The sequence below is a fragment of the Numenius arquata genome, chromosome 2 (assembly GCF_964106895.1).
Source record: "Numenius arquata chromosome 2, bNumArq3.hap1.1, whole genome shotgun sequence".
NCBI classification, from domain to species: Eukaryota; Metazoa; Chordata; class Aves; order Charadriiformes; family Scolopacidae; genus Numenius; species Numenius arquata.
The window spans coordinates 31,000,550-31,019,760 of NC_133577.1; the positions used below are offsets into that span (position 1 = coordinate 31,000,550).

The 19,211-nt window shown below is 37.5% G+C and overlaps 1 protein-coding gene across 2 annotated transcripts in view; it reads right to left on the minus strand.

Annotated features, from left to right (window-relative positions):
* Positions 1-19,211, minus strand: part of STRN (striatin) — a 70,648-nt gene that overhangs the window by 14,715 nt on the left and 36,722 nt on the right. Inside the window, exons 6-11 of one of the 2 annotated variants that reach the window (XM_074144691.1) lie at positions 17,469-17,604; positions 15,423-15,558; positions 11,509-11,619; positions 9,089-9,175; positions 8,388-8,531; positions 5,453-5,589 (exon numbers count right to left, since the gene is read on the minus strand). In XM_074144691.1, the coding sequence (XP_074000792.1) occupies positions 5,453-5,589; positions 8,388-8,531; positions 9,089-9,175; positions 11,509-11,619; positions 15,423-15,558; positions 17,469-17,604 (751 nt within the window). The remainder of the gene's footprint in view (positions 1-5,452; positions 5,590-8,387; positions 8,532-9,088; positions 9,176-11,508; positions 11,620-15,422; positions 15,559-17,468; positions 17,605-19,211) is intronic. The other variant, XM_074144692.1, reaches the window with a different exon arrangement.

Sequence of the window (19,211 nt, forward strand, 5' to 3'; positions counted from 1 at the left end):
ACTCAGTTTGGTATTTGAAAGTTGATCTATACCCAACTGGCTCATTCATTGACACTGGGCCTGACTCAACCAAGCTGTAGTCCCTTAATATCTGAAGCACCACTGACACGGCATCTCTGAAGTAAAGATACAAGAGAAACAGAAGTGTCCAACAGCGCAGAAAGCAACAAAATCTAACTTACTCACCTAAGGCAACACAAGCTCTGTAATAATGCAAGACACGTAAAGCTTGCCAGAAAAAAAAAAAAAAAAAAAAAAAAAAAAGAAAAAGAAAAAAAGGCAAAAATGACTTGGCTACACACTAAGAATATAACTGGCAAGCAATAAACTGTCGTGTATAGAAACACAATTATTTGGCAATAAATGCATTTTTAGCATATCCAAAAAGAAAGCCCTTAAAAAAGCTAACAGTTATTCAACATTGCTCCTCTGAACAAATGTTGACGTAAAATGCTGAACAGATTTTTATCACTTGTCAGTCAATGCTGCCATAGATAAATTAACCTTCCCAAAACCACTGATGATGGCAGTTATGGAAAAATCAGGAAAACAAACAATTGCAACTGAAATATTGATAATTTCATTATGTTGAAAGCTACAGATAATCACAAGTAATTTAATCTCATTAACTGCAAAGACAGACAATTGTTTTGAGCCACTTCAAGAATCTACATTTTATTGTGGAATGGCAGAGAACGGTATAAGAGCAAAAGTGCTTTTTCTTAAGTTTTACCTCTGGATTTAGTAATAAAAAATATGCTTGAATTAAGAGGTTCTATAGATTTCAAACAATGATAAACAAGCTGTAACAAACAGCAGTATTAACTTCATCATATTTTTTAGTAACTATGTACTGTCTGCTCAGGGAGACAGCTCAGTTTCTTTGCCAGTTTACTGAGCTGAGTTGGCTCAATGAGGAAACAGACAAATGCTGGAGCTGGTGCAAGGATGGGGCAAGGACTGCAAAGTTAGCAGCTCTGGCAGATTTTCTGGAGATTGGCCAAGAATGTCTCAGCAAAAAAGGTACAAGACATACTGAGTATTCACAGATATCTGAACAGGAATTTGGTTGCCTCAACACAGGCATCTAACGCCGATTAGGTGATGGAGGAACCCTGTCTGCCCTTCAGCTGCCGTACCAGCAGCACAGGCCCTGTGTCACATCTGCAAAAGCCCCACAGACACCTCAGATGGCCTAACAGCACGCAGCAGTTCCAGCAGGATAACATTCTCATCGAATCATAGAATCGTTTAGGCTGGAAAAGACCTTTAAGATCAAGTCCACCCATTAACGTAACACTGCCAAGTCCACCACTAAACCATGTCCCTCAGCAGCACATCTACACATCTTTTAAATACCTCCAGGGATGGTGACTCAACCACTCCCCTGGGCAGCCTGTTCCAATGCTTGATAACCCTCTTGGTGAAGAAAATTTCCCTAATATCCAATCTAAACCTCCCCTGGCACAACTTGAAGCCATTTCCTCTTGTCCTATCACTTGCTCCTTGGGAGAAGAGACTGACCCCCACCTCACTACAGCCTCCTTTCAGGTAGTTGTAGAGCGTGAGAAGGTCTCCCCTTAGCCTCCTTTTCTCCAGGCTAAACAACCCCAGTTCGCTCAGCCGTTCCTCATAAGACTTGTTCTCCAGACCCCTCACCACCTTTGTTGCAGTCTCTGGACCCGCTCCAGCATCTCAATGCCTTTCTCGTAGTGAAGGTCCCAAAACTGGACACAGTATTTGAGGTGTGGCCTCACCAGTGCCAAGTACAGGGGGACCATCACTCCCCTACTCCTGCTGGCCACACTATTTCTGATACAAGCCAGGATGCTATTGGCCTTCTTGGCCACCTGGGCACACTGCTGGCTCATCATCAGCCTGTGGTCGACCAACACTCCTAGATTCTTTTCCACTGGGCAGCTTTCCACCCACCCTTCCCCAAGCCTGTAGCGTTGGATGGGGTTGTTGTGACCCATTCTCCGTTTGCTTCTCATTCATTCAAAGATGTCCTTCCAAAAGGAGTCCAAGACAATTAAACAAGTGGTCTGTGTGGCGGGTGGGGAACTGGCTGATAGGCCACACCTCAAGGGCGGTGGTAAATAGCTCCTTTTCAAACTGGCAACCTGTCACAAGCGGGGTTCCCCAGAGACTGCTACTGGGCCCAACGACATTTAACATTTTCCTAAGTGATCTGGACGATTGGATCAAGTGTATCCTGACGAAGTTTGCTGATGACACCAAACTGAGTGAAGTGCACACTTCCGAAGGGAAAGCCACCCTGCAGGAAGACCTGGACAGGCTGGAAGAGTGGGCTAACAAGAACCTTATGAAGTTCAACAAGGACAAGTGTAAGATCTTGCACCTCGGAAAACCTAATCCAGGAGTATAGCACAGGCTGGGATCTACCTGGCTGCGGAGCAGCTCTGTGGAAAGGGACCCAGGGGTCCTGTTGGACAAGCAGCTCAATATGAGTGTGCTGCTGCAGCAAAGCAAGTCAACAGGATCCTGGGTTGCATCAACAAGGGCATCACCAGCAGATAAAAAAGTCATATCCCACTCCATTCCGCACTTGTCAGGCAAGACCTGAAATACTGTGTTCAGTTTTGCTGCCCGTGATGCAAAAAAGATGTGGACGGGCTGGAGAAGGTACAAAGGAGGGCCACCAAGATGATCAAAGGACTGGAAAGCCTGTGATACGAGGAAAGGCTGAGAGAATCATAGAATAGAATCACAGAATGTGTTGGGTTGGAAGGGACCTTGTTGGCTCATGTCCAGTTTTGCATCCACCAGTACCCCCAAGTCCTCTTCTGCAGGGCTGCTCTCTATCACATCATCCCCCAGCCTGTATTGATAATGAGGATTGTCCCGACCCAAGTGCAGGACCTTGCACTTGGCCTTGTTGAACTTCATGATGTTTGCATGAGCCTACCTCTCTAGCTTGTCCAGATCAAGAACTGGATTTGTTCAGCCTTGAGAAAAGACAGCTTAGGGGAGACCTTATCACCAAGTTCCAGTATTTAAAGGATGGCTGCAAAGAAGAAGGAGACTCCCTCCAGAACCAACATTTGTGAAGACAACGATGTGTAAAGGAAGTAAAAGGAAAAGATAAACTCAAGAGAGTATTGGCTAGCAATCTGGGAAATGTCATCCTGTTAGATATTCTAGAAACTTATCCACAAAATTAGATATCTTTTTTTAAGTAGTAAACTCATAACTTCCATTACCAAGTGAAAACCATTCTTTAATTTACAGACAGCCAAAGTAACACGTAAAAAACTTAAACCATGAAATGAGATAGGCTAATGCTGCCATGTTTTAGAAGAAAAGAATCCAGCAAAAGTGCCAGCAGGAAGAAAGGGACTGAAAATAGGAAAGTGTCTGCAGCTCCTGAGAGCAAATACATGTAATAACCAATTCACATTAAATCTTTCAACTTCATTCCCCATATGATTCAAAATTGACACTTAAAAAAAAAAAAATACTAAGTGTCCACTAACACTACCAGGTTGACATTTGGCAGCTGGAAGAAGGTATGAAGCAGTCCAAAATAAAAACAGATTATATTATTTGTAAGTTAAACTTACAGTTAAATTTGAAATGGAAAAACTAGCCTTTCATTTTGTTTCAATAAGGTGACAGGAGCCCCATAAACAATTTTTTGTTTGTTTGTTTTTAAATTGTCAGCATTAGAAAACATAAGAGGCGAGGTAAGCATGACCATGAATTCCTGATCACAGAACTTCATAAAGGTATTTAACAGGTGAACAAACAGAAGTTAATACTCTCAACCGTGCAGAAAAGGATAGGGGTGGATAAAGAAATGCTAGATTCTATAAATGAAAGCTGTTAGTTCAAGATATGGAGACATGGACAACCACTATAGTTTATATGGACACTTGGAACAATGGAGTCAAGCAGTGAAAGCATTAAGCCCTTGTACAGATGGGTTTAGGTTTGTCACATCCTCTGGATTTAAAAATTCAGCATCAAAGTTTTAGGTGTAACTGTGAAGAAATGAAATTTGTACACCATCTTACCCTCTTCTGGAGACAAAGATAGGGAAGATTAGCAAAAAAGTTAAGAGCTGAGCCCAAATTAGGAGATAATGCTAAAATACCGAATTTTAGCAGAGATGTTTTGTATCATTGCAATCCTGATGATTCACAACACATCACATGCTCAGAGACTTGCTATAGTAGCAGCACACACCTCTGCGGTGTCACTCTCAAAACGTGTGTAAACTTTTATTAACTATGTAACTCATTGCTTTACAAGTCCATACAAGGGTTGGACTTCTAAGTAAGGACCTGCAGGTTATTTCTGAAGTCTCAGATTTGATTTGTCATAGAAAAATCCCAAATGGTGATTATTTAAGAGTCAGATTTACTGAACGGTATGATTCCTCCCCAACATGCAATACTAAAAAAAAATAATTTCTGGAATCCCTCAACCTTAACAGAGCTGGACAATGCTATAGCAAGATTAATCTGAAGTTGACAGATCACAAAGAAGCAGATTATTGAAGTAATACCTGAAGTATCTTTTTCCAAGAAATCAGAAATACAGAAAAAAAATTGTGTATGATGGCAAAGAAGCAATTTTAAGAAAGATTTTTCTTAAAAAGTGAAAGACAAAGAAGCCATAGGCTACGCACAGAGCCACAGAAATGCCGGCCATAAGAGCCTCCTAAAAATTTTCTGGTCCAGCTTCCCATTTGAAATGAGACTACTGTACACAACAGGTAAAGTAAGCCACAGCTCTCCCCCAAGTCAAGTCTTGAACATTTCCCAGTACACTGATTCCACAGTTTCTCTGAGTAGCTTGCTTCAGTACCACTTCTACCCTAATGTTCAATCTGAACCTCCGAAGCCATAATTTGCCACTGCTTCCTCTTGTTTTAACAGCTAGCACTATGGAGAAGCTTGGCTCTGCCATCATTGTAAGCATCCTTCCAATACCTATAGGCTGCTATTTGAGCCCCCCTTAGCCTCCTAATAACTGAACAAGACTAGTTCCCTCAGCATGTCCTCATCGGTCATATGCTACAGTTTCTCCACAACCCTCTTGAAGTGGAGGCACCCAAAACTGCCTACAGGCATGGCCTCATCAGCCCCATGTAAGAGGGCACCTCAATCTGCTGGCTGTGCTACTCCTAATTTTGCTCAGCGTCACTGGAGTTACACGTATCCAGCTGTATCGCTATCATTAATTACAATTACTTTCAACTATTTGAATGACTTGGCAGGCAAATGAGAGAAGGAGAGGGCTTGCAGAGAGCTCAAAGGTTGCTGTGTATAGGAAGAGCTGATTTCTCAGGTAAAAATTTGTGACTTCCGCTGGGAGCATAATTTTAACAGGAAAATGTTTTCTGCTGAGTCTACACGCATGTAACTTGCATCTGCCTTCAGCAAGCAGACAGTAGGACCTTGAGTTACCATTAATAACCACTTACATCGTAGGTCAGCGAGTCTGCCTCATTGGCTACTGTAAGGCCCGCCAGTTCTCCAAGACCCAGTTCATTTTCAAGGGCTTCATCTGTTCCCATGATAAATGATTTCCCTGAAGAAGGAGGGAATGTTAAAGCTTCCACTGCAAGAAAACAAAACAAAAAACATCCTGCAACATGGGTTTATACAACATTGATTAATAAAAGCTTATTTTCCACTTACAAAGTACTAAATATCTCTCAAGTAGATGCAGACAAAAAAAAGATATAAAAGGTTGCATAAAAAATAGGCATTCTAAAGATAATCACTGTACTTACCAATAAACAGTATCCTCTGAACATAACACTTGAAGTGTGTATGACTCAAGACAGTAAATTCAAGGAGCCACAGGTGGGTGCACTACCATTCACCCACATATAATGCAAAAGTAACACAGAAAAGCTCAGGCCCTTCCCCAACTCTGCTATAAAATATGCTCTGGAGAAGTAGCAAAAATGCAGACAAAAAGAGCTGCACAGTGTGAGCAGCTGGACTCTTCCTTCCTAACACTGTATCCACACACATCCAAAACCACATCTACAATTAAGCTGTTTACATGCACTCCAATCTAGCAATACAACTGAAAGCTGAGAATTCATCATAGAACTGTCTAGGTTGGAAGTGACTTAAGATCATCAAGTCCAGCCATCAATCTAACACTGTCAAAAACCAACACTAAACCATGTCCCTAAGCGCCAATCTACATATCTTTTAAACACCTCCAGGGATGGCAATTCCACCACTTACCTGGGCAGCCTGTTCCAAAAAAATCAGTTTAACTACCAAACAGGTGAGTCAGCACTGAATTCCAGGTTTTTACTAGCAGTATCCAAACTTACTAGTTTACAGCTGCTATAGCACTGTAACAAACACATCCATAGGCAGACTCACTACAAATGAGAGGATCAAAGGCTAAGAGGAGTACAGTTCACACACTTATATCACATAAGGCTCTGCATCAATTGGTACTACTCAAAAGAAGCTGTGCCTTTACCAACTTCCCTGTACAGTAGCTCTCCACGTCGCTACCTCACAAAAGGGGGACTGAATAGATGAAAATGTGTTATCTTCTGGACACAAGAGACTTCATTCAATTTTGTACACCTTTTGTCTCAAATTACAAGTGTTTTTCAGTAAATTACAAATTCTTTCCCCTTTTAGCTCCATTGTAAATATAAGCCTTGTCAAATACTGTTGCTACCATGGAAAAGAAAAGGGAACACCATCTCATTCGCAGTGTCTAATTTAGTTTAACAGCACCAACACTAAGTTAAAGCCTAGCAAACGATGGTTTACAATGAATGGCTCGATCTGTTCAGGCTGCGTCCCCCTTTTCTGAACACATCAGGTTCACGTGCTATTCAATTCCTCTCCAGTCCACCCAGCATAAAGTAAGCCAATCTTTCTATGGTCTTTCTGTTCCACATTCATACCTCTAGAGTGTCCTGTTTGCTTTCTAAGACTTTTTACAATCAAATAAAAGCCTTTCAAGCTCTGCCATTTCATTAGGTCTCTTAGTTATTACCTTTTAATCACAAAGATCTCTTACCTTCTTCACCCTAAAGTCTGAACTACCATTCTCTTTTTTTCCTCTTTTGAACTTAGGATGTAATATTCCACTCAAAACTCAATACATACAGGACAACACATTTGAAAAGTTAACTAGAATAAAACAATTGTATACCAAAAATATCAGTCTCAGATTTATAAAAAATGACTACACAGATAATAGTTTGTAATACTGAACTCAGATCGATAATAATCAGCTGTCCTTTTTTGGTTTTGTGAGAGTCCATCTGAGTCTCTGAATTAAAAAACACATTACTGAAAGGAGATGAAAATAGAGCTCTGCTAATATGGCTCTCAGTACATGTGAGAAAAGTTGGAAAGGGAACATTCAACAAAAAATTCCTCCACTCCTCAAAGTGTTGCTAAGTTACCCGCTTCTTTCATGAAGAAAATCACCAAGCATGTAGGAAATAGAACTACTGCGATCTTTGGTAACTATGCCACATGCCAGGGCTTTTTATGCATCTTAATTATAACTTGGCCGACCTACTTTTTCACTCTCACTAAAAAACTGCTAAGCGAGACCCGTGTTTTGCTCATTTTTCCAAAGACATATTTACCATTTAAATAAAGAGCACATGATATGAACTCTTACAAATTAATATAGCCTCGTATATTCATTTCATTTTGCTGCATATTAGAGCAATCCAAATGTTTGAATCAAATACATGATTTAGAAACTTTCAGAGATAATATTAATGAAGATAACCACATGCCTCACTGCAAAGGTGTGTGGCTTTCCATACTTGGACTAGCTGCTACAAGAATTTTTTTTAAACACATTATGGAAATTAATACACTGGCAAGCTGTAAGTTTTTCTGTATGATTCACTACACAATTACCAGATGCATTTAAAAGCTATACCTAGCCACTTGTGTTTACCTGCAGAGCCTCTACCTTTTTACTTAAAAAACCCCACATACATATGTGTATGTGTACTTGTATATATATACACACATTTAAAGTTATGTTCATGGGGAGAAAAACAGGTGCTCTTATGTCCTTGAGAGTTTATGTTCCACACTTCACTGCCAGGCCAGAACACAAACAAAAGCAAGCGACTTAAGACCTTCATATTGCAAAGCCAACCAGTGCCAAATAGTTTCTTCCATCCCATTCAAAGGTATTTAGCCAAGACTTTACCTCGGTAGGTGTCTTGACCTTACTAATAGCGATCAGAGGGGAGGAATGGGAATACCATTTATTGCACTTAGACAGAACTCGTAATGCTGAATGAGTATTTGTAAAGTGCTTGGAAAGTCTTAGAGGATAATCTTTAAGCAGAAGTAACTATAAACATCTACCCTTTTATATACCTTTTCAATACTTACCTTCATCTGTCCGGTTTATCTCATGTTCAATGAGCCTTGAGCTACTGGGCCTAGAAGAAGGTGCAACAGATGGCTGTAATGAAGGGAGATCATCAACATCTCTCAAGTTTGCAAGCATATCTTGCAGCTTTGACCTGTTGGGCCCTAACCAGAAAAAAACAAAAAATTAAATGGTTTATGCATAGCTCATGATGGCACTAATTATATCAGATACATTACAGCAGCACATGCAACAATGGATCCCACCTTGCATTATAACATTACCACAGAAAAACTAATGAGCACCTATTTTCAGCAGTAACTAATCAGCCAGCATGAAATGAATTTCTTGAAAAGAAAGTGACAGAAGCAACTGAGAATTGTGAACGCACGTTTTACCCCACATTTATAAACTCATACCACTACTTGCATGGGATGCTGAGAAATGCCTCCAACTGAGTCACATTGATTATTAGAATATTTACTTTTCCAAAACAATAGCTGACATTTGTGAATATTTTAAAATTTGTGCATCAGGTACTTTGTGCAGCATATTCTTATGACAGCATGATTATTTTAAATTTATTTGTGCAGTAGTGTAGTATCGTGAACTATATAATCAAAAAAATTATACTTATATTAAAATACAAATGCAACTGGATTCACTGGCCTACTTCCTGAAGCTACATATGGTGAAGACCCATGCCCTTCTTGACACTTACCTGTGCTTTGCTCCATCATTTTCCCACATCCCTGTTTTGACTGTTTTATATAGGATTGAGGCTGAAACATATCTTCGGTAGTTTTTCCTGTTGTAAGTTTAATTAAGAATGGGAAAATGTCTTACCCATAGTCCATTATGTTTTTTCCTAGACCAGTAAATAATACAGCTATTTTTAAGCAGCTTTAACACAGAAGTGTAGTCTGAATACATGAACTCAGAATACACGTACTCAGAATATATGTATTCTCTCATAAAACCATTCTATGATTCTATTCTCTTATTACTTCACAGGAGTGTTTACTACAGCCTTGCAAAATCTTAAGTTTACTAATGCAGTTGCAAAATCTACTTTGTCCACCCTAACCATAATGACAGATAATAAACTAAATTGTATTTAACTTGTCTGTCACAAAAAACATCACTTAACTCAGGAAAACAATAAGTCGGATTTTGCAAGATTGTTTTACTATAATATCTGATTTATAGAAACAATATTTTACTTAGTAGCAGTTCAGTGTCTAAACACCATTTATGATGAGATTAAAGTCACAGAAACAAGCTTTGTACAATTTCATGTCAAGATATTTAGTCCCTTCTTCTTTCCCTGTACCTCCTTCCTCCCATTCTTCTTCACTATGTGCAATATCATGAATAGCTGAAAACAGGCTGTGTTTCTTCCTGATTTTACTGCACTGATGCCCTTCCAGTGATGGTTTGTCCATGGAAAGATGCTTAATTTCTGTACTGCAGTAAACCATTTGGTCTCTCAAGATCAAACCAACCAAATCACTCTAAAAGGTACTGTAAATGTACTGAGCAGTAGATATATTCATGAAGGAGCACTGGATGTCCAAGTGCTGCCTTACATCAGGAATTTTTCTCATAAATGTATAAAACATATTCCAATAATATCTGTCTATATTAACAATTAAATATTAAGTTTTATTATCAAAAATAAAAAGCTGTTCAAGAATATAATTTCAACAGTTTGATTAAATTTCTGCTAAGTTATCCCTACAACTACTTACCCTGAACTACATAGCACGTCTGTGTATTTTTAAAATACCAGACAAGTTACAAAACTCAATTTCACTGAAGTCGTATATTGGTATGTCCTCTCTATCTTAACTATAAAGAAATTTAGAATCAATTTTGTGAAACACAAACACTTTAGTTGGCCAGCTCAGCTTCTCATCACACTTGCAGTTAAATTCCAGTAACTTAAATGATTCCAAAGATGACAAAAATATTACTTGAGAAATTTAAAGTATGGTAATTATTTACTTTTTTTAATAAAAATAAAAAAGGAGGTTTAGTCTGTGCATTTGATAGCATAATTCCAGCAACATAACTGCTGAGCAGCAGCCTACAAAAAGTAAGAAAACAAGTCAGCCTCAATGACGCGAGGATCTGACTCCTGTTCCATTGTTATGCACGTCTCTTTGGAAGTGAGAATTTTGTTGGAATTCATAAGCATCTTCCCACAAAGGGAGAAATATATCTCAAATTTCTTAGTGGGCTACATGCAATATTATTAATTTACATCATTCACACATGAATTCTCAATATGGCTAAATGTTTGAAACACAGCTGCCAATACAGTGTTTCATTTTAAACACTTCATCTGAGTTCAGAACTTTTAAGGCTTACTTATGAAAAAAACATTGATTTTTACAAAACAGATTTGTATTTCAAGAAATGTAACAAAAATATAATACAGGGCTAGAAACTGTATTTCAGATACTGATCACAGTTTTTTGTTTGAATACCCAACATTTTAAAAGGCTAGTCCCACCAGTACAAAACTCAATTAATAGATCCTGTGATTTACAAATAAACTGATGGTCAGAGTTGCTTCCTATTTCGAGCCCTGCATAACAAATTATGATGACAGCATGACTTTCATGTTGTGAATGTTAAGTATAAACAGGGGTAGAAATTAACCTGTTTTCTCCCTCTGTCATCTAATAGGATACTCAAGACAGTTTCTGTTTTGTTTTGTTGGCTTTGGCTTTTCTTTTTTAGTTTACATACCAGACTTTAGCTCTTCCTGTGAAACTGGCATGTTTCCAGCTAAGAAAGGGTTCTGAAGTCTTCTATATTAAAGTGTGAACTATTAAACCAATGTCTTTTATAATTTAAGTTTCTGAATAACAAAAGTATAATCCATGCTCAAAGCAATAATTTTTAATTAATCCAACACCTGGTTGGAAGAAGTTATATCTAATCCAACTATTTATCAGGTAACTTGATTGACTGTCATTAATTTCAACCCCTGAGAACTGGTGAACAGGAAAGCAGTCAGGAGCAGCAAAGTAAAAGAGTAAGTAATTTTAGGAAAACATTGAAAGAGAGATAGAATTAAGGGTGTGAAAGATGTGGGATTTATGATTTTAAGGTGCAATGTTTTCCACTTACTCTTCACCCCCTTTTTCCCCTTGCGCTCCTTTTTGTATTGTTCCTTGAGTTTGGTTATTACTCCCTGGTCGACATTCCAAGCTTCAGGCATGAGACACTGGTCTTCCTTTTCTAAACAAAGTGAAACAAATGAAACATCCTTTTTCAATAATGTTACCAAGTGGTCTCCACTGAAGGAGGTAACAGCTGCTGTCAATGGCATTTGTCTTATTTTGAACAGACAGAAATAGCCCCAAGCTTGTGAAAGCTGTAAAACTGCTACTCACATTCCACTTCTATTTGCTCTGATTTTTCTTAACAAAAAATGGAGATGAAATTTCACATGCCTAATTTCTATAACCAAGCACATTGCTGTTCATAAATGTAAGCAACGTTTTCTTTATAATAAACCAGGACATATTTTTCAGCTTTTTGTTTCCTCCAGGGAAAGAATAACTATATCTAGAAGCAGCAGCTATGTTACTGGTCAACATAACTTTACAACTCAGATGTTGTGTCACTGCATTTCAAATTCTCGTTTCATTGTCTTTGTGTTATGTTGACACTTACACAAAGCAGCAGCACATTTAAATCACTTTGGAACATAGTATATACGTCACCAAGGTTTGAACGAAATCTTGAAGCCATGAGATTTCACAAAAAGGGGAAGGCCTGAGTTATTAGTCTTTGAAAAACTACATAAAACGTTTCAACATGCCCAATGAAAAAAAAAATCCTTCTCCTTTCTCCCTGCCCCCCTACCCCAAGCATCTCTCTCAAATTGTCTCCCCTGTGACATGATACAGAGAAGTATTCTTCCAACAGTACATATTTGGAGATTTTTGAACAAAACATGTTACGCGAGTTCAAATCTCCAAGTCATTTCTTCTATATATGGAAAGACTGTACTGAGGCAGTTTAGAAAAATAATTTGTGAGAGGGAGGTAATACAGCTTTTCCTCATATATATTTATTTTCATGACCATTACAGTTACAAATTTTTTTTTAAATGCATTATCTTTTTGCTTTGCTTTCCTCATTAAGATCTCAACCTTATTATTTAAAAACTAATTCCTTTCAGACCAAGTTTGCTTTGTACATCAATAAACTATTCTAGACCTTTAAAATATGAACAATAACAAACATGCTCAGACTAACATCCAGAAAGGGTATTAAATGTCTCTAGAGGAAGCACAACACTATCAATGACAATATGCAGGAGTCACTATGATCGGACAGAAGATACAAAACCAGACATGGGTTGTTATGGGGACTGGCTCGTTAGAAATTAACTATGCTGAAAAAGACCCATGGATCCTCCATCAACATCCAATTGAAGAGGAATCACCAGCATACTCTTGCAGCAAAGGCGACCAACCGTATCCTGGGCTGTATTAACAAGAATGTAGCCAGTAGGGTGAGGGAAGCAATTATTCCCCTCTGTTTGGCACTTGTGAGACCACACCTCGAGTACTGCACCCAGTATAATATTTCTTACACTGGAAAACCGCGTAACTATAATGCTAAGTACCTTGTACTGACATAGTATAGCAAGTCCAGGGAAGCCACTAAGATAGTTACGGCAGCTGGTGCAAATAAGCTACAAGGAGGGGCTGAAAGTGCGTGTTCAGTGATGGCAAAAGAGACATCTTAGCGCTGCCTACAACTACCTAAGGAGCAGGTGTGGAGAAGACAGACAGGCTCTGCTTGGACTTGGCATCACAAAAGGACAAAATATTTTTTAGCATGAGGACAGTCAACTACCAGAATACTGCCCCTAAGAGTTTATGGGAACTCCTTTCTTGGAAGATATTAAAAAACTTGACAGGAAGGAGGCCAGTGTAACCTTCTGCAAATGGACCTGAGTAGGAGGTTGGACTAGATGATCTCCTTTGAACCCTCCAGTCATGATCCTGTACTCATGAGTGACAGATGAATTCGAGACCCAAAGTCTCAAATTAGTCTTCTAGTCTTCTTGCAGCAGCTATGAAAATAGAAAGGTATGTATTAAGCTGAAGAGAGACTCTAAAAAACAGCAGGCTAACTCATGTCCTCTTAATACGTATGCCCAGTTAAGTATCACTAATGATCAAAAATTGCAGTAAGAACCCAAAAAAGGTATGAGAAAATCATGCTTGAGAGAAACAAGTATGTGTTCTTTCTGGGACCAGGTTATAAGTTTAATTATGCTTTTCCTCCATGTCTAGACAAGATTTTTTGCTCTCCTCCAACAAAGTTTACATAGATTTATATTAAGACTGTATTGTCAGGAAAATACTTAATACCTTAATTGTCTACAAACTGTCCTAGGAGGCTTCCTGCATGTCCCACAGGCTCTGTTCAACTTCACCAGTGGATTCTGAACTACTATTACGCAAATGCTTTATAGTTGAAAAATTACCTGAACACTTCTGAGGACCTTTTAAGCCAAATGGGTTCAACAGATTACTGTAGGTGGGCAGCAATGCTTGGGATCAAAAATGAAGCAAGAACTTCCTCTGTTTGCATCTATCCTCACTACACAAGATCACTCTTCTATGCTACCTTTAACAGTTTCCCTTAAATCAAATTAACATAAGTGATTCATAATGGCAGCTCCTTGAAGCTTATTTTTATATAAAGTTACCATAAAAGAGACAGGTTGAGAAACAAGTAATTGAAAAATATGGACATCTACAACTCAAAAAACCCCTCAGTATTTCTAGAAATAGAACTACTACTTTTCACGACAATTTCTTTTTAATGTTAGACTTTTGCTCATTTGTACTCAGCTGTCATCAATGAAAGTAAAAATAAACCAGAAGTGTGAATTTGAAAACAAACGACTTCCTGTTGGCATACTAACTTTTTGGTGACACAAGCAATAGCTACACTTATCGGCATAAATGGATAAAATTTTAGTATTAAATAGAAGTATCAGAACAACCTAATAAAAATATTTATCTTTATAAAAAAAGAGTAACATTCCTAAATTTGTTTGGTGAACAGAATACTGACTGCTGTATTTAATGATATTAAGATGCATCTTCTTAAGTAGAGAAGCTACACCACACTGAACAATAATTTGGAATCCAGCCATGACCTGGACATGGCTCCGGTGAAGTACAGCATCTCAGCGTGATTAGCTCATGAAGGAGCCACAGCTACCATGGCTTATTTGTCTGTCAAGGTTTCAGTTCCATTATAAAGCTCAATTACTTCCCATTCCATCTTCCCTCTGTGTCCACTTATACCTAAGACCTTCCAGAGCAGCTTAAGGAGGAAACAACTCCCCATCAAGCTATTTAGCCAGTTCTCTTCCCTCTTCTCTTCCCTATGCAGTGGGTTTATGTGGAATAATTACATCAAGGTAAAGTGGATGCTGGCATTCTGGGTTGCAGGACATGAACCTCAAAGGACAGAGAACAGTTTGTGAAATGTCACTCTTACTTTGTGGCTTAAAGATATATTCTTCTGATAAATCAAAAAAGAAAATTTGAGCAATTGAATAGTTCACATTGCCCAAAGCGCTAACACCCAATAAGAGTAAAACTAAGTCAGTCTTTATGACTCATGTTACTCTCTGTATCAAAATGGGAAAAGGCAAAGATGACAAAATAACTTTCATGCTCATAATTGTAAAATACAGCTTTATCAGAGCCATTCATTAGCAGAGGTCACGGGAAAAACACATTGAAATTCCACTCACAAAATTTAAATTCTCTCTTCCTTATTATTAAAGAAAAGGGAAAAAGACAATGACCAAATGCATAAAACTAGAAGAATCCTTACGTTAAAGCAGTATACCGAAAAATGAGAATATTACATCAAGAGGACTTCAGTCTGACAATTATTTATTGCAGGAATACTCAAAAGGTGCTGTGATTGTGACAGAGATCTCAATCAATCACAATATATTCTTAGTGCAACCTTTTTTGTCCTGGTACAATCCTTACCCCAATCTGTTCCATCTCCTGAACTTCTCGATTCCCCATCACCTTCATCTGAGGTAACCAAAAAGTCAAACTCTTTCAAAGCTTCTTCTGTATCTCTGTCTTCACTGCTGTCAGATAGCACTCTTTTCCTTACAATCTGAAAGGTCAGGAAGGAGAGAAAAAAGTTGAATTAAATTACACGAACATCTTCATACTGAGCAGTACTGTCTTGTCTCCTATGCGAAATCTTAACAGGAAGTTGCAGAGGAAGCCAGAAAAGCATACATTAATAAGCAAATTTCTAAGTCAAAATGAAATAAATTTGTCCTGTGTCCACTAATAATCAATCACTTGATAATGTATCTACACTGTTCTAGATCACTACTAGTTTTTTTTAATACCAGAAAAGGTACAAACTTTAAGAGAAAGATTTAAAAAAAAAAAAAAAAAACACCAACCAAAACCACACAAAACCCACAACCTACAAATGTTGTAAGAAAGGACTTCAGGAAAACCAAACTCACTCTGCTTCTCTGAAAATAGCCTTTTCAACTCTCACCTGTGAAATCACACTACATATGGACCAAAAGACAAGTCTAGAAAAAAAAAAACCAAACCCACAACCAACCAACAAGAGCTAATTTGCTTAGATTTGGCAGAAATCATTCCACCCTGAATACTTCCTCAGACATTACTGTTATTTAAACACAGTACTTCCATTTTAAACTGCATTTCCCTTTCAAATTCAAAAGCAAAATTTGGTAAAAAAAACTTATGAATTTTTGGAAAAGAAAAAATACAGATTTTAATGAAGGATCATCATATGCTTTCTGCAGTAAATTTACTTTTCCCTCACTTATCAAAATGTACTAGATGCTTTACAGTTATTTGACTAACAGGTGAGCTCATGCCATGATACATGAAACCCATAGTATGAATTTTACTCCTACAGAAAAAGAAAAATTATATTCATCACAATATTTTGATTTGGAACCTTGTAAGGGTCAGGCTGAAAAAACTTCCAATGCATAGGCCAAATCCCACAGTTCATGAGGATGAATGACCATTTTCTCTAAATATCATGAACTAATTTCAAAACCTGAAACAATTCTAAACTTCAAGCTTCATTCCTTTGGCAGGCTTACTGAACATACTGTATTACAGATGATTTTACAGAACAGTCTCAGACATTAGTTCACAATCCATGGATGACAGGAACATGTTTGCAAAGATCCTCTTTAAAAACTCTTTAAAACTGATGGGTTTTTAAGTGTCCATTCTTAAAACTGATAATAGAAACAAGACATCCATCACAACACTCTTATCTACTTCAGATGTTAGAAAACACAACACACTGAATAAATAATAATTTTGAAGAGAGGATAAAATTGAGTCCTGATTGTATGTATCTATTTTATGTAATCATATGATGAAATCATATAGCAAAGTATACATCATAAGGGAGTTTCAGGCATTTGACTGAATAAACAAACAAAAGAGTTTATTAACCACATGTTAGAGTTTTTCCACATATTAACCACATGTTAGAGAAAAAGTTATACTTTTTCTTCCTTCCACAAGCTATTTAAAGAGAAACATAGCATTTCAGTTCTGTACCCTTCAAGGATAAACTCCTACAAGTAATTTTAAATATCAACAGATCTATATAAATATTCAAGAAACAATGCATTTTCGACATGCAACATTACAAACAAAACCTTCAAACTAAGCTGGAAATTGTACAAAAAAGGGCATCTTCTATCTTAAGAATTGTATCCAATATATATCAATAATACTAGGCAGTACGGAATAGTAGAAAGAATTTAAAAAATTTTAATCTGTCACTGTAAACTTAAAGCAATAAAGATGACAAAGCTTAACTTATATGCACAAAGTCAGAAATGTATATATAATTCCTCTTATGCACACATGCTTGGACAGACCATCATAAAGATGTATTAATGATTTGCACGTGTACATACACAGTCATATACTTTGCATATAGGCATCTCATTAATCTCACTTTTTCTGTTCTTCGTAACTTTTTCAACTATTTTTTCCACTCACTGTTGCAGTATCAATGATTGTTTTCTCTCGTCCTTCAATATCTTCTTCATCATCTTCATCACTGAAGTCTGCAGCTGCATTTTCAAGAAACTTGAAGGTCTCTAGCAGAGAGGCAGAGTCAGTCAATTCAGGTTTCCTAAACGACAACAACAACCACCATCATGAGTCACAAGAAACAATAGCAAAGTCACTTTTGCAATTACTTGTCTGTTCTGTTTATGATGGCCAAACCACATGAAATTAAAATAAGTCTACAGGTTTAAATGGACTATTACAGGTAAAAAATGTTTGTGGATTAAAAACCTAAACATTTTCCATAAACTATCTTATTAGAAGCAACAATTTTCTTCATCCAGCTGCAGTTACCAGGACAGAAACTTCCATTTTTTTATTTGAAAAGCATTTTAAAACAACATTCATCCGACACGTGCCCCAAAAGCAACATCAATACTGATACACCACCACTGAAAGCTCCAGCAACAAGGACATGAGTTACAGCTACTAAGTTGTTCTCCCACATGTACGTCACGGTACAGGAAAAATCTACTGCTGCTATCTGATGTCCCTCACCTTGCTGGGAAACATCAAACTCTAGTTCTATCATTCATTAACATGGTAAGTTTGCCACTATAAAAAAATATAATGGGAAAACATCTTTGATGACTAAATGTTTAGGTAGATGTTAACCTTAAACAAATAAGGAAACAGATGAAGATTGGGTAAAATTACAACTGCACTGGCACAAATTCAGGCAGTGCCTCAGAACAGGAAGCACAAGAGTTGGCATATTAACAACTGAAGAGGAAGAAGCCAAAATCCAAGAAGCAGGACTGTAACCATTACTAAAACTCTAAAAGTACAATTAAACCAATCCTAATATTAACAACAGGTACCATGTTTTCTATGCAGAAAATGCACTTCTCCACCAATTCCTCAAAGATAAAGTGATGAAAAAAATTATTCAGTTTAAATTGTAACAATTGCTTCCAGTAAAACATTGTACATTCTTTATATGACTTCACAGCAGTAAAGACAAGCTTTATTGTTTTCTTACCTTAAATCAGTAGTCTGTTTTTCATAGTTCATCACTAAATGCATGCCATCTTGATTTTCACAACCACTGAAACCACAGAAGACTCCCTCTTTTCAGAATTGCAGCTCTAAACTGTCTTGTACAGCCACCCTTACTACCAGCAAGTGCCTTGCTAATGCTGAATGTTACTTCTGCCATAACCCATTTCAGAAGGTTCAATCAACTGACAGGCCTATATAGTAAGGCCTTTTAAACTCCCTTCTGAGTAAACACCTGATTATCCGTCCATCACCCATTTATTCCAGTGTTTCTTCATAACACTTTTCAAAGGTTTATTACAGGAAACATCCAAGGGCAAAAGCTCTGATGTGTAATAAGGCATGATAAGCAGCACACTTCCTTCTTTACGCAGTCCCTGCTCAAGCAGTTCTATACTTACATAACAACAATTAGCAGGAGTGGCTTTTCTATAGCCCAAGTATGTCTGCATCTCACTAAGAAAATTTGCTATTCTACCTTTTTTTCATTTACTCATCTTTAAGGCCCAAAAATACCAATAAAGATTTCACTCGCCATTAGAAATTCCACAAACACTGCAGCATACTACACCATGACATACAGTACGTTTTCATGGTCACTAGTTTTACTGAGAACATTCCTTCTATTTTCCCATATTTCATCTTAGATAAGAGCAAATCTCAAACATGCTG